We start from the raw sequence: 14556 nt of genomic DNA on the forward strand, positions 1-14556 counted from the left end.
ATGCATAATTAGTAATACATTTAATGTCTAATAAAATTATACATTTGAATTATTTATAACTCATGTCTCTTCATCTTACTTGTAACTTTTAATATTAAATATTATTCATAACTTTTGTATGTTTCATTTTTCATAAATCTTATAAATATTTAATTAATGTTTAAAAAATTATAATAAGCAAATATAATAATAAGGTCATAATAAAAAAATCAATTTTGTTTTGACGAAACCAGAGTTTGAATAGAAAATTAGTACTCCTACAAAAGATAAGAGAAAATTAAAACATATAAAATATTTTTCAACGCAATACAATATATTGTTATTTCAACATATTATCTCTTATTCCATTTACTTCACCACGGTGAATATTTTGTTCTACTATATACATATACAAAAAAAATTATATTTTATATGTTTAAAAAAATGAAAAAACCTATGATATCGCAGATGAAAAGAAATATTAATATTATCTATATATTCAATACTAACCTAAATATTACATATTTCATATTATTATCTTATAAGTATTTTATATTACCGCACGAAGCACGGATAGTTTCACTAGTAGAAGATAAAAAGCAGGAATTAAGAAAGGGAAGTAATGTGTGAAGTAGAGGTGGATTTAGAGTTTTGGATCATGAATTGAACTTTGGATTTTATTTTTAAAAGTTATGGATTTTGAATCAGATATTGGATTCAGTACAATGGATTTTTGGATATATTTAAAAATCTGGAATTTTCATGTCTTATATTGAGCTTTATCCATATCTTATGTGTCTAATATGAAATTATACAGTATGGGAGACACAATGACCTCAATCTTTATTAATAGTAGAAAGTTATTCAACAAACTATTAAATGAAGTGAGATTGTTAATTATTATGATTTGTCTTAAAGGCTCAAAAGTCAAAATTAAAATTTCGAAATACCCAAACTAATAAATTCAAAATCGAACCTAAAAAATTCAATCCAAACATTATTTGAATTGAATTTAGATTACAATTTCTTCAACTTGTAAATAAAAAAAATCTACACCAAAATTTTCATATTCAATTCAAACGTCCCAAATAACCCCCCTCTAGTCAGAAGTGATAAAATAGAAGTGGCCGTTGGCTAGTAAACATTGTCAATTTTTGAGTAAAATTAACTCTCCGTTTACAATTATAAATCATAATTTTAACATTTTTTTAATATTAACATAGAAAATATCTTCGATATATTCCTTGGACACATTTCGAGATTGATATCAGATATCAATGACCACATTAAACTATTTATATGATTAAGACTCTTCATAACCTAAATATACTTTCATAACATAAAAAGTCAGTACAAATATAATCTACATCTTGAGACATGACTACAAACTACTATTGAATATTCACGCGCAATCAAGACTCCTTACATTCTAGACACAACAACACACAGAATTATCACATGGTTGGCCATTTGATTTAACCAAATTTGGCAGGTTGATTATTTTATTTTGTAGAACAATATATTTTGGACACATAAATATCCATAATAGGCCTCCCTAACCCTAGGTGTACAAGCCATTCTTAGTTGTCTTGTAGCAGCTAGCTAGTTTACACTAATAACTAGGGGACAAACAAATCTTTGATGTAAGATAACTACTTAGATTTTCTTTGTCCCCATCCATTTTTTGTACTCATCTCTCTTGTCATCAATTGTCCTTAGCCCGTAGGGACCTTCAATAGTGAAAAAATCACACATAGCCACCTTTTACTCCTACTAAATGAAAAAAAAAAAAAAAAGTCATGGAGTTTCAAATTTCACGATTATCATGGATTCGAAACGTCATGACAAATGATAATGAGTGTTTTCATTTATAGAGATGAAAAGTAGCTAACGCATAATGTTACTGTCTTCTAATTATATTGTATATCCTTTCTTAGAGTGATTGATTTTGGGAGTGAATGGATTTTCTTGAAACTCTGTATATTATATATGGTTATCGTCAACTCATGTCGCGACATGTTTGAATAGAAATATTTGAACTCTAAGATCAAAATAGATAATTCTCTTTTTTCATTTTTGCTAAATTGTAGGACAAGGGTTGGTCCATGAACTACGTAGGGAAGGGGAAAAAAAGACCGGCCCAAGAAATTTAAACCGGTGCGAAGTAACACTGTATATATTTTTTCTAGCTAATATACATTGATTATACAATGTTATACACATATTATATAGACATTATACGTATGTTATACATCTGTTAGCTTTTAGTTTAGAACTTTAGATGATCTGGTGGGAAGCTATTTAGGTTAGCTCTTTTATTTAATTAATTTATTAATTAGTGACATTGAAATCCTGAATTTAAGTGGTTGGTTTAAGTTGCAACCCTTAGGTAAAAATAAAAATAAGAAAATCGTCTTACCTCAAACTAATTTTTTGTAATTATTTTTGAAAATTACAAATACATCAATCATGACACACAAGTAAATTAAAGTAAATATTCAATAAAGAAATCACATCTTACAATATAAATAAATATAAAACAGTTAAATAACATGTATTAATATTTTTTTTAAGGAACGTGTAAATAAAAAACACGACAAGCCACATTAAATGTTCTTTAAATCCAAAAATTTCTCTCTAAAAGTACACAATCTCATAAAATATGGTATTTAATTTATAACTTGTAAGATTATCCAAGTCTACTAATATATGGTATTAAGAGATTATAACTTTTTAAAACTATTTCATCAACCTTCTTTTATGAAGAAAAGATTCTAGAAATGATTATAATTTTTTTGCTAATGTTAAAGTAAATGCATGATTTCCAATTGAGTTGCTCACATCTTGAACTAAAATGATATGTTTAATTAATAATAGCGCGACATAATGATTTAATCTAGAAGGCAATCATCACTTGAGTCTTCCAATTAAAAATTCATCCAAGATTTCAATCCAATAAGCTATTTTTTTTTACTCAAGTCATACGAATTTTTTTTTTTTATATATATTACTTAGTGGTCTCGTAATAATCCAATTAACTAATTTTTTTTCTCAAGCCATTAAGATATAACAGATAAATACTAAAAGCATCTAAGTAGTAAGCTCACTCCAAGATGAGTGTTCTCCTATTCTGACTAGACAACGTACAGTCGGTGTTCTGCCCTTGCAGGGTTGAGCGATAAAAATTAACTTTTAGAATTCAAGAAAAGATCACGGTGAGACAACGGATTATTACAAGGATAGGAGTCAAGTAGTTGAGGCATCCCAACAGACAAAAATGTAATGATAAGGAACAAGTTGAATGATTGTTTAGCAAAACTAAGTGTGGAAATGAACATGATCCACTGTTCTCTGTCTTAGATATTGCAAGCATGTCAATCTTTTCATTTAACAAAATTATCATCCTAGAAGCCTTAGATAAAATAATTGCTTAGGAGAATAAAGTTAGAGGCAAAACATAGACAATAACTACGCCTCAGTCCCAAGCAAAACACAGACGCTGCACAAATTAAGTATGGTTTGAAATTGAACTCTTAACATAGATATCAAAAAGTAGTATCATGGTCAAGAGTCAAAACTTCACAACAACTCTTTGATCCTATCTTCTTTGCTAAATTTGTCACAATTTCCTCAATATCAATGATGAAATCAACAATTCATGAATAATACTTGCGGCCTACATAGTTGAGTCTGGATCTTCTATTTCTCACAGGATTGAACCACTTGTTTCCATCAGTCATTTTGGACCTATGTCTCTTGTATTCTCTTGATCTAAGTGCTGTCTCCATAATCTTTATATCTTCACAAATCTCATACCTAGAAAGTGTTGCCAAGCTTGGCATAATATCCCTTTGGAAATCTTTCATTCTTCGTCCTCTCTTTAATGTTATTCCGTAGTCTTTTCTCTCTGTGGCATTGAATTCAAATACATTTGAGGTCACACAACAGTCGTCAATAGAGCTTTCGGGTTGATTGAGCACCATTTCTTCAAAAGTGTCTGAAGAACATTGTGGTTGTTCTGTATTTTGATCACCTTCAATCTTGTTCATGCTAATAGCAATGCTTGGTTCAGAACATTCCAGTGCAAGATAGATAAGGGACACTGCTCCTCTTATGATCTGACCATCGACTTCTGATGTTTCTCCTATCTGGTTATCACTGTTACTGGAAGAGTCGACATCCTCCTGACGTAGAGATATATTTGCTTGAAGTGTTTCAGATTTTTTGGTACCTGAATTTTTCAATTGAGTTCCGGATTGCATTGTCTCTATGCCACTTGAGATATCCTCAAAACAAGAAGATTTGCATGACAAGGGAGATCTATCAGGACCGCTATCCTTGACAAATTCTTGAGTCTTATAGTCAGGAGAAGACATTGGATCATGCTTGGTTTCCTTGCTTTTGTTTTCTGGTGTACTAGAAACTTGATCATCGTTGTCAGTAGTGAGACTGCCAGGATTTTCACTACTGTCCGAAAGAGGATGATTGAGGTTTATCACGAACTGTTCAACTCCAACAATTTTTGTTCTTTTATAACCGTGATTGCTGCCAGTCACAGGACTAAGAATTCTTTGGGGAACAATAGCAGAAGTCTCATTTGGATTGTCATCATCTTGCTCTCTCCTTTTAGAAGCAGTGGGAAAGGTGCTCTCACGAGGCCCACCAGACAGTCCGTGTGACTCTCTTGAGGAAGATTTACTTGAAGAACATGCCAAGCTAGGATCATCAAAGTGTAAAGAATCATCAAATATGGATTTGTTAAGGTCCAAAAAAGCTCGTTCATCGGAAAAAAGAACTTTGCCCTTTCCTGATGTATCTCTAGAAAGGAGAGTCTTCTCACATTGTTCAACTCCTGCAGAATATGCAGAAATCAGATAAACACAAAATGACATAATACTGATAGTATTTTGCCTTTAAAGTTTGTAGCTATGAGTGAAGGATAAAGAACTATCAGACCTTCAGCTAAAGGGTTCTGCTCAAGACAACTCGTGCTGTCATTTGGAACAAAATAATTTCCTGTAGTCCCATCAAACCAATTATCTGTAGTGTTGTTTGTGAAGCTATGAGTGCATTGGTAATCACGCTTATATCCAGAATAAGAAACACGAGTAGAATCCATAGGAGACTGGGGATTTAGTCCTGCATTACAATCCCTAGTATCATCTGATTCTTCTAAATCAATGAAATGATCAAAGGTCTTTGTACTGACAGTTGCTTTCATATTGTTCCTACCAATGCTCAACGAGAGATTAACCTCCTCAGAATGATGTGCTACACCACCACGGTAATAATGATTTTCCGTGATTGAATTCTCTAAACTATTGAAGAAACCATGTCTCTTATTCAAGTTCCCCCTATCAATATGATCAAGATAATGAGTGGGACAAATTTGAGGATTTGAATGTCGTTGCTGGAACCCTGGAAACATGACTTGCTTCTCTTGTAACCAGTTGAACACCTGATGCACATGAAGAAATATAACAATAACATGAACAAACCATCAAGTAAAGCTTTTAAGAGATCTTTTAAAGTCCAAAACAACATGTTATCTCTCTATGTCAAAGTAACAACTACTTGATTTAGCTTCTCTTTGATTTCTTCGTAAGCATGACATTTCTCTTTAAGCGATTCGTCAAAAAGTAGGGAAGACCAAAAATGAGCAAAACCTAGAAAGACTCTTGACACGTTTAAAAAATTCCCTGTTCAGTTACCTTAGGGATGCTGCAAATTCTCTTCTGATCAACAGACACAGGTGATCTGGTAAAATTTCCAAATGCAACTGGATTTCCTTGTTGGCCTCCTTTGCTAAAATAAGCTCCATCCAACTCTTTCCAGCTCAAATCCATCATCGTATCCTTTTGTGTGTAGCACAGGTGATGCGGTTCATAAACCTAAAGAAATAATAAAAAGTGGGTGAAAAGAAAAGAACATGAACATATTGTCCTCTACGAAGTACACGTCTTCTTTTTCATTTTCTTAGATATATATGCTGCTTAATTTGACCTGCAGTCCATATATGATATTTGCAGGTAGTATATTCACGCCATTTTAATTATGTCAAAAATATTCTTAAACTGTACGAAATTGAACTAGTTGGTATCATTAAGTACCTGTGTCTTGAATGTATGATCATGCCCGAATATGGTCTCCTTGAAAACGGCTTTGACAGGTTCCTTATACTTCAATGATAAACTCAGATCATAGTCACCAGTAACAAACATTATGCTCTCTCAACAAATGAAATCTTAAATCAATCGCCTATTGAGTTTGACAAGTTTATGGACTGTCAAGTTGTGTCAACTGTTGCTAGGACATTTTACATTGCAACCCAAGTCCCGTAGTTCCATGCTTTCACTGCTTAAAGAAACACAAAAAGCAAAAGATAAAACAGAAGAAATGACAAGTGGTGAGACAGATTCTCATCTATAAAGCATACAAAGAATGATCACATTGTTTAATCTCATACCAACTACACACAATGTGAGAAATTCCAGCAATAAAGAAGCTCAAGAAGATGCTATGATTGAAATGACAAAGGAACATACTATTCTGTTGTACAACATCAAATTCTCAAGAGTTTCACAGTCGACATAATATCATAGCTCTCAGTCCATTACAATACTAAAATCCCATGAATCCCGTTCGAATAACACTATATAATCCTAAACTAGGCAATTCTTATTGGTTGCGTAGCTATCCTAGTTCAAGATCAGATAAGCAACCTGAAACAAGTAAAATTCCTAATATAGAGTTTGCAACCCATAATACAGTATCATGATTCATTTTCTCTATTCTCAATCTTAAGAAGCGAAGAATAAACCTATAGTAGTAAAGTGAAGACACCATTAAGAAAGAACACACTTTTTTCAGCAGGCCAAACAGTTCAATAACCAGCTTATGAAAACAAACAGAACAACTCAGATGAACCAATGCAACATTATTGACCTAGTCTTTTGAACTCAATCATTGTTTTCTCCTTCTGGTCCTTATATATTAGTATTTTTTTTGCAACTGTAAGAATAAAACCAAACAAAGAAAACTAATTTATGAGACAGAAAAATAATCCCACACTAACAAACAGAAACTTGTGAATTTAAACCACAAAAAAACTGTCTTTTTTCTCTGAGAAAAACTTGTGCAACAGAACCCATGGAAATATACTACATTGGAGCTTAATGCTAATGCAAAATGCAAATATACCATTATGAAACTGCATGCAAGCAACACACATAAACAACAACTCCCAAAGAAAAAAACAAATAAAGAACAAAAAAATGAAACAAGAAGAGAATACCCATAAGAAATCAATCAAAAGAAAACAATGCTCACAACAACAAACATTTGAATCTCAATAGTGAAAAAGAGATCTCTTTCTCTCTCTCACACACACATACACATACATAAAGGAAGAACTTACAACAAGGGAATGGAAGAAGAAAGAGTCCATCATAACCCCATTGAGCAAAAACAACTTCTTTTCTACTATCCTTAAATGTTTGCACTTTATGAGAAGGTGAAAGAACAAGACACATGTTTTTGTGGATCCAAGAAGATCAAATTAAATATTGCTGGATATACAGATATTACACATTACCCACCCACCATTAATAAGCACACACAGAAATATCAGAAGCACAAAAGAAGAAAAATCAAGATTACAATTTACAGATAGTGAAGAAAAGATGGTATCTTTGGAAGCTTAAAGGTTGTGTCTTTGCGTGGGATTTACCACAAGAGATAGTGTGGGATCATCTTTCTTCATCATCCATAAATACCCCTCTTCTCTTTCATCTTTTCTTTTCTGTTTGCTTTTTGGACACACACTCTCTCTCTCTTTCTTTATGTTCTGCTTAACCACTCCCTTCCCTACTTTGGGCCCTCTGTTTTTCTCCGGCCGAAACAAAATTATAACTTTATAAGAATAATTACAAGTGTATGTCCGTTAGTATAAAGGGTATATATGCTCTAGTTTTTGAACGGCAGAGGCATCAATGTCCCAAAAGTATTTTCATACCATTTACGATAGTTCGGAGATATATGTGTCATTTTCCCCTTTATTTTATATTGAGGTTGGAATAATAATAAAAATGCTCTTTTCCAAGGCTCTTTCTTCAAAGTCCTTTAAAGAATTCCAAGCTTAAAATTGATATGCACAAGTAAAATAAAATATTTATATTTGATTGAAACATCAAATAAATTAAATCGAAGAGGATAGTAAATAATAAGATTGAAACAGAAAGTAGTAGTAATGACAAAAATAAATAAATACTAATAGTAAAATTTTAAAAATTCATGAAGCTCAGGCTTTATGATGCTAAATAAAACGCTCTAACTCATACCCGTAATTTAAAGCAATCATAGTAATAACAAAAAATATATATATTAGAGTATCTGTGGGTGTCTGAAAACTGCAAAATATGCACTTGATAATGATTTCAGACCAACTTAGGCCCCCTTCTGTCAAAAAGTGACCAATTGACTCACTGACTATATTATGTGATAGTGTTTGAGCAAAATAAGTTTAATAAAGTAATTAAGGAATTGAAATTGATAAATTAAATAAATTATAAATATTTGAATGATTATACATTATTTCATTTATTGAAAACAATCACTCTATCTCAAATACATAGGCATGTTATATGTTTTAATGACAAAAGTATATTATAGCTATAAAAGTTAGATTTGCGTATAACTTATCTTGTCGGATCTAACTTGTGGAATCATACTGATATATTATTATTATTTTAAATTTGCGTATAACTTATCTTGTCGGATCTGACTAGGAGAATATTGATATATTAATATTATTGATTAAAATAAATAAATAAAAATGTTAGGGAATAACGGTAAATTGGTAATGTAGAACTTTGTAATGCCAGTTGGTGCAATTATTAGTCTTCCTTCTATTATGCGATCTCCGTTTATTTGTCTATCTGTTATTTCAACAGTGTATCGAATAATGTGCTTCTCATCTCCACATATTAATCTTCATCATATCGAATTAATATTACGAGATTGTGAAATACTTGGTATAACTTATATTGAGATAATTAAAATGATAATATATGTCCTCAGACTTTTTTTATATCACTTTTCCTATTCTTTACACAGACAAAGGGTACTTTTATGAAACAAATAATTTGTCCTTAAAAATTATGTGTTATCTATTATTTTTCAATGCAACAAATTAAACATTCACTAAGAAAAAATACTGCGTCAAAACTTGTCTTCGGAACAAACAAACCCTAAAATCTATTTTTCAAAATGACAAAATATGTACTGGTAATTAAAAGCATACATAAAGTTGGTAAGTCTTGCATTGGAATCCAATGCATTAAAAACCAGTGGTAGATATATAGTTTTTACACTTTTTGATGCATATATATAAAAGTTAAATAAATAAAATTAGCAATATAAGGTAAGTGGTCCTTAAAAAGTGTTAAAAGCTACTCTTAAGTGAGAACTTTTATCAGTAACGCAATAATAAATATAATCTTATTATATAGAAATGGTCCCCTAATAGTCTGGGGCCAGCTTTTTTCTTGGAGACTAAATGACCACGTAGGAAGTGAAAAATAAAAATAAAAATAAAAATCCTAACTTAGGTTTAATTTGTATGTGCCTAACAAATGACTAATGAAACATGACATTTTATTTGGTTGAAAATAAATGTTTCTCACTCCTTCATTAACTAAGTCATAGTTTTACAAATTATATCAATCCAGTTATATTATCCCTAGATGAAAAAGAAGTTCACATAAATTAAAGATACTAACAAGTCATTTATAAAAAGAGTTATGTTTTTTTTTTTAAAACAATTATTAAAGACGTGTTTGATTAAAATAAAAATTGCGATTAAAATCTGAGAAAAAATATTATGCACCAGCCGGGAATCGAACCCGGGTCTGTACCGTGGCAGGGTACTATTCTACCACTAGACCACTGGTGCTTCATGTTTGTAAATGTTCCATAAAATTATATGTAGTTTTCAAAATCATTTCACTAGGCTAGTCAAAGCTTGGCCTCTATCACTTCTTGCTTTTACTTTTCATGTCAATGTCAAGAATACAAGTCTAGTTTAACCAACAAAAAAATTCATCTAACTATGAAAGTCGACGTCTTAATTTGATCTTTTGAGTCAATTGAATCCGTTAAACCGTGAGGTTCTTGTCTTACTAGTGTAAAATAATGTCACAGTGCATTAGTATGTGTGTATATTGAAATTCAACACATTTTACTAAAGCAACAGTTCAAATAGAATTCAGCAAGGACTGAACTTTTGCCTCTTCCTCTAATGCCATTATGGGTAGAAAAATTGTGTCTAGTTCACTTGATCTTCTAATTCTGAAAATGAAAATCTTTGTTGGGGAACTTCTAAGCCTTTCAGTTTGCATCTTTTATAGTAGCCACTACCTACTAGTGTCATTCTTGTAAGCCCACTGTGTTATTTGGTCCAACTGTTACATTGAGGCAAATACTGCATCCAAATGAGACTAGTTGAGCAGGTAGAACAAAAGGTTCAGTTTTGCAATAACACAGATTTATCAGAATGCTACTGAATCCCTTCTAGTATGGCCCCAAACTCTTCCTTCCTTTATCATTAACAACAACAACAACGTACTACCCCTACCTTGTGAAGGTAGAAAGACTGTTTTCAATAGACCCTCGACTCAAGTAAAGCATACGGTAGGTTGTTTCCTTTTTCATTAACATTTAGCTTTGTTCACTTAGTAGACCTCCTCTAAACCAGTCAGTTTCACAACTTAGCATTAGGGGTAAAGTAACCAAGAATTTCTGAATGATTGCCTGCCTTTACATTGATTCATTATCAGTGGAAATGAGGAATACAAAACTATCTCTACACCATTTGATGTGTATAAATAATAGTAATAGTAATAGATAACAAGAACAATAAGAGATAGAATAATAAATAATTATTGAGCTGCTACTTCTTGAAGCCTAGACTTGATTCTTTCCAAAGTGCCTTCAATTGCAATATCAAAGGCATCCTTTTTACTCCTCAAACCCAAAGAACTTCCCTGCTTTCTATACATAACTCTAGGCAACATTTCCAAAACCTTTTCTCTCATCCTTCTAACTTGAGCTCTTGGTATACTTGTTAAAACATCAACAATGCTCAACCCCTTAAACACAACGTCTTCTTTAGGTATCGACACTGAAAATTCTTCATACTTCTCCTCTGGTAAATGCCATCCATACTGTTTTTTCGCGGACAAATCTTCAAAGAACACAGGAATGCACCCTGCAAGAATCCCATCAAACGTGGAACGTCTAGTTGGCGTATCCCCTGGAGGCTGTAAACAAAAGCTAGCTTGCAACATTGGCTTCATAAACCTTATAGGATCATGTTGACAAATCCCATTAGAACAATCTACAAATTCGCACAATTTCTCGTACCCTGTGCCATTAGCACTCATACTAGTGGCATTCTCACACTCAAGTCTAATACTTCTCCTAACATTAGGATTAGCTGAAATTCCACCACCACCAGCAAACAACATCAATGTAGTCCTCCTAGACCTCCTTAACCTATTCACCCAAGATTCGAAAAAGGCTAAATTCGGAGGATGGAATGAAGTGGGATATGGAATAGCTTGTTCTTGCCAAGGATAAGCTCTACTTTCATGAGTCAATGCAGTAACATTGTAAAACTCAGGCAATTCAAGAAATGAAGTACCAAAATATAAAGGATCACTATTCAAAGGTTGATTAAAGTCCCAAGCAGGCCTTGCCATAACCATAAAATGGTCATGACCATAGTTTCTACTCCAAATATTAGGTGAATCAACATGTACTAGAAAATCATACAAATCTAAACCATGCTGAAAACTTGAATTAACTTCAGGACCAAACAAGTACTTAAGACTATCAAGACCACCATAGTAAGGCACATAAATTGCATTGGCATGAGTAGGATCAGATGTAAGACAAGGGTATTCAAGCATTCTACGATGAAAAACAAGCTCAAGCATAAAAGGATCAGTACGATACCAGCTGTGTGATTTGTTGTGAGTCTTTTGACCAAGGCCATGGTTTGCTAAATAAGGACAGAAATTATCAAACAGAGGATATGCAGAGCAATTTGATAAAAGGTCAAGATTGAATTGAGGTGGTAGATGTCTGATATGGATCCATTTGTTTGTGCAATCAGTTTCAAGATCGGAATCTTGACAAGTGGCAGAGAAGGTATAGAGGAAAAACACAAAAAAGAAGAAATGAGTAATGAAATTTATCGCCATTAAAAGGGGGTCTGTGAAGAAACTGTCGGTGGAGGGTGGAGGGTGGAGATGAGTCAATCAAATCCAAAAAAAATCCAATCTTTACCCAAAAAATTCAAGAATTGAACACTGAATCTTGAATTAAAACGAAAAAGAGAAGATGGGTTGAGTTCACTTTCTCAAAAAAAACACCAAATCTAAATCAATAACCAAAACCAACCTTCTGCAGAACACAAAAATCTGAAAAAAATGGTGAAATAGGAAATGGGGTTTTTGGAAGAATGAAGAAAATGGTGGCAAATACCCAAATGGCAGTTTGTTTAAGGAGGATAGACTGAGTCAGAGAAAATGGTGGACAGGACTCCGAGTGGGATACCGTTCTTTTTTTTTGCCTTCCTCTTTACCACTGCTGCGATAGAGTTGGAACAATCTGAACAGAAATAAATGGAATTTATCTCAAATGTAGAAAATTTGGCATGTAATATTGTATTGTCCGTTCATTTTTACTTGTCACTTGATGAGTACTCGATACGGTAAGTTATTGAAGATTTTGAAAATACTAAAAATCAAATTCTATGTATTTAATATTATGGTAAGTTAGTTACAATCATGTCAATTATATTTTGGTAACGTGAGAGAATCGAAATGTCAAAACAAGGGCTTTTGGACTAGTTTTTTTTATTTCTTTTTAAGGATAGTTAGTATTTTTTTGAGTTTATTGGCTTTTGGATGTGCTACTTATAATTTTTTTAAAATGCAGTTTTGAATTGAGTAACCAATAGTTTAGAGATTTGTTTATTGGCGACTTTATTTTTAGTGTGATTTCTGTTATGGAGTAAGCACTTTATTTTAATAGGTAAATCTATAATGTTCACATGCATGGAGGTTTTTGACTCTCATCATGTTGTCGTTTTGTGAGTGTTACAAATTTAATTATTAATTTCTCAAAATTTCCACCGACAAGAGAATTTAATAGTTTGGGAAGTTTAGACATTTAACATGGGCTTCTTTTTTATGGATCCATTTTAGTTGACATTTAGTGCATTGAGTTGATTCTTTTTCTTCAAAATCCATGTAAACCTGAAATCAAGATTTATCATTGGATCTCGATTAATTTAGATTCGAATCGCTTAAGGCTAGTGACGAATTTAGGATTTAAAGTTATGAGTGTTTTCTTAGCTTAATAGTGGCGGAGAAAATAATCACAAAAGGAGTTCAAAAAGTATATTTAAAAAAATGTTGAGCTTGAGATTCAAACTCAGGGTCAACAACACTAAAACAACCTTAAGCACCTACCATGAGCCGTACGGCTAATCAACCCACTTTTTTTTTATTAGGTGTTCTATGTTAATTTTATACCAAAATTAATGGGTGCTCGAGCAACCAGCGGACTCTATGTGGGTCCCCCCGCTTAAGTCATAAGTGCTCTGTAATAGAATGTCTTTTTGTATTCAGAGTTTGAACCTAAAAATTTTAATTAAGAATTTAAATACCATATTCATTCAATTACTATCCTTATTGGTCTCTTATTTGTTACCTTTTTGTGCTTATAGTATTATATTAAAAAAATCTTTAGAAAAATGAATTGGTAGAGTGCAATTTTGGAAGAGCAAAGGAGGAATTATTCATGATTTTCCTATTATAATATCTAATAAGTTGTAACTGGATATGATTTCAGTATCTAAAAAACTTACGCCTCACTAAACATAAGTTCAATTACTAAAGGGTAAAAATATTTTTTTAAAAAATTAGTTCATTTGAAAGACAAAAAACCAGTGACTTTAAAGGAAAAAAGACTTGCAATTTTAGGTTAAAATTTTCCTCTTTAATTTTATGTACAATAAAAACTAAGAAAGTTGTGTTCAATAGTTTGGCGAGACTACTCCACCTTAATTAGAGGTCTCGGAAATTTGACCCTTGAGTATAAAGTAAATTCTATTAGGAGTGCTACCCTCAGAATAGGTTGTGCAATGCACGATATGAAAGTTTATTTTGTTGATAGTCCTACCCTCAGAATAGGCAGTGCAATGCACAATATGAAAATTTATCTTGTTGGGAATTCTACCATCGGAAATTCGAAATAGACCTGCAATGCATGATATGAATTAGTTGGAGCTTCAATATGGAGATCAAATACCAACTAGAAACGAAAAAAAGGGCAAATTACAGAAATCACATATTTTTAAGGCAAAATTATAATTTATCCCTTAAAAGTTTATAATTACAGAAATCCCTCATTTTCGCGCATCAGATTAGTGTATCAGCGCTTATATTATTGTATCTCGCGCATGTATCAGCACTTATATAGCTCCGATACATTAATCTGATGCGCGAT

At 32.2% G+C, this 14556-nt stretch overlaps 2 protein-coding genes and 1 non-coding gene across 5 annotated transcripts; all 3 read right to left on the reverse strand.

The window, feature by feature from the left end:
• Positions 1 to 3259: 3259 nt before the first annotated feature.
• On the reverse strand, positions 3260 to 7859 carry LOC102579659 (uncharacterized). Of its 3 annotated transcripts, none has more exons than XM_015312397.1 (5): positions 7709 to 7859; positions 6090 to 6333; positions 5691 to 5870; positions 4936 to 5437; positions 3260 to 4831 (listed from the first exon to the last, which is right to left on the reverse strand). In XM_015312397.1, exons 2-5 carry the CDS (start codon positions 6198 to 6200, stop codon positions 3636 to 3638), a joined length of 1989 nt encoding a protein of 662 aa, XP_015167883.1. In that variant the 5' UTR covers positions 6201 to 6333; positions 7709 to 7859; the 3' UTR covers positions 3260 to 3635. The 3 variants fall into 3 exon arrangements, with proteins under 3 accessions (XP_015167883.1, XP_006355484.1, XP_015167884.1); XM_006355422.2 differs by having other exon boundaries at positions 6090 to 6336; XM_015312398.1 differs by having other exon boundaries at positions 7397 to 7859.
• Positions 7860 to 9860: 2001 nt separating this feature from the next.
• Positions 9861 to 9931, reverse strand: TRNAG-GCC (transfer RNA glycine (anticodon GCC)). Its single transcript has one exon. It is a non-coding gene; the product is annotated as a tRNA-Gly (tRNA).
• An 842-nt stretch (positions 9932 to 10773) lies between these two features.
• LOC102579991 (xyloglucan galactosyltransferase KATAMARI1 homolog) lies at positions 10774 to 12674 on the reverse strand. The gene has a single exon (XM_006355423.2). The coding sequence runs from the start codon at positions 12240 to 12242 to the stop codon at positions 10917 to 10919; it is 1326 nt and encodes a 441-aa protein (XP_006355485.1). The 5' UTR covers positions 12243 to 12674; the 3' UTR covers positions 10774 to 10916.
• Positions 12675 to 14556: the final 1882 nt, after the last annotated feature.

Source organism: Solanum tuberosum, unplaced genomic scaffold, assembly GCF_000226075.1.
Source record: "Solanum tuberosum cultivar DM 1-3 516 R44 unplaced genomic scaffold, SolTub_3.0 scf00201, whole genome shotgun sequence".
NCBI lineage: Eukaryota > Viridiplantae > Streptophyta > Magnoliopsida > Solanales > Solanaceae > Solanum > Solanum tuberosum.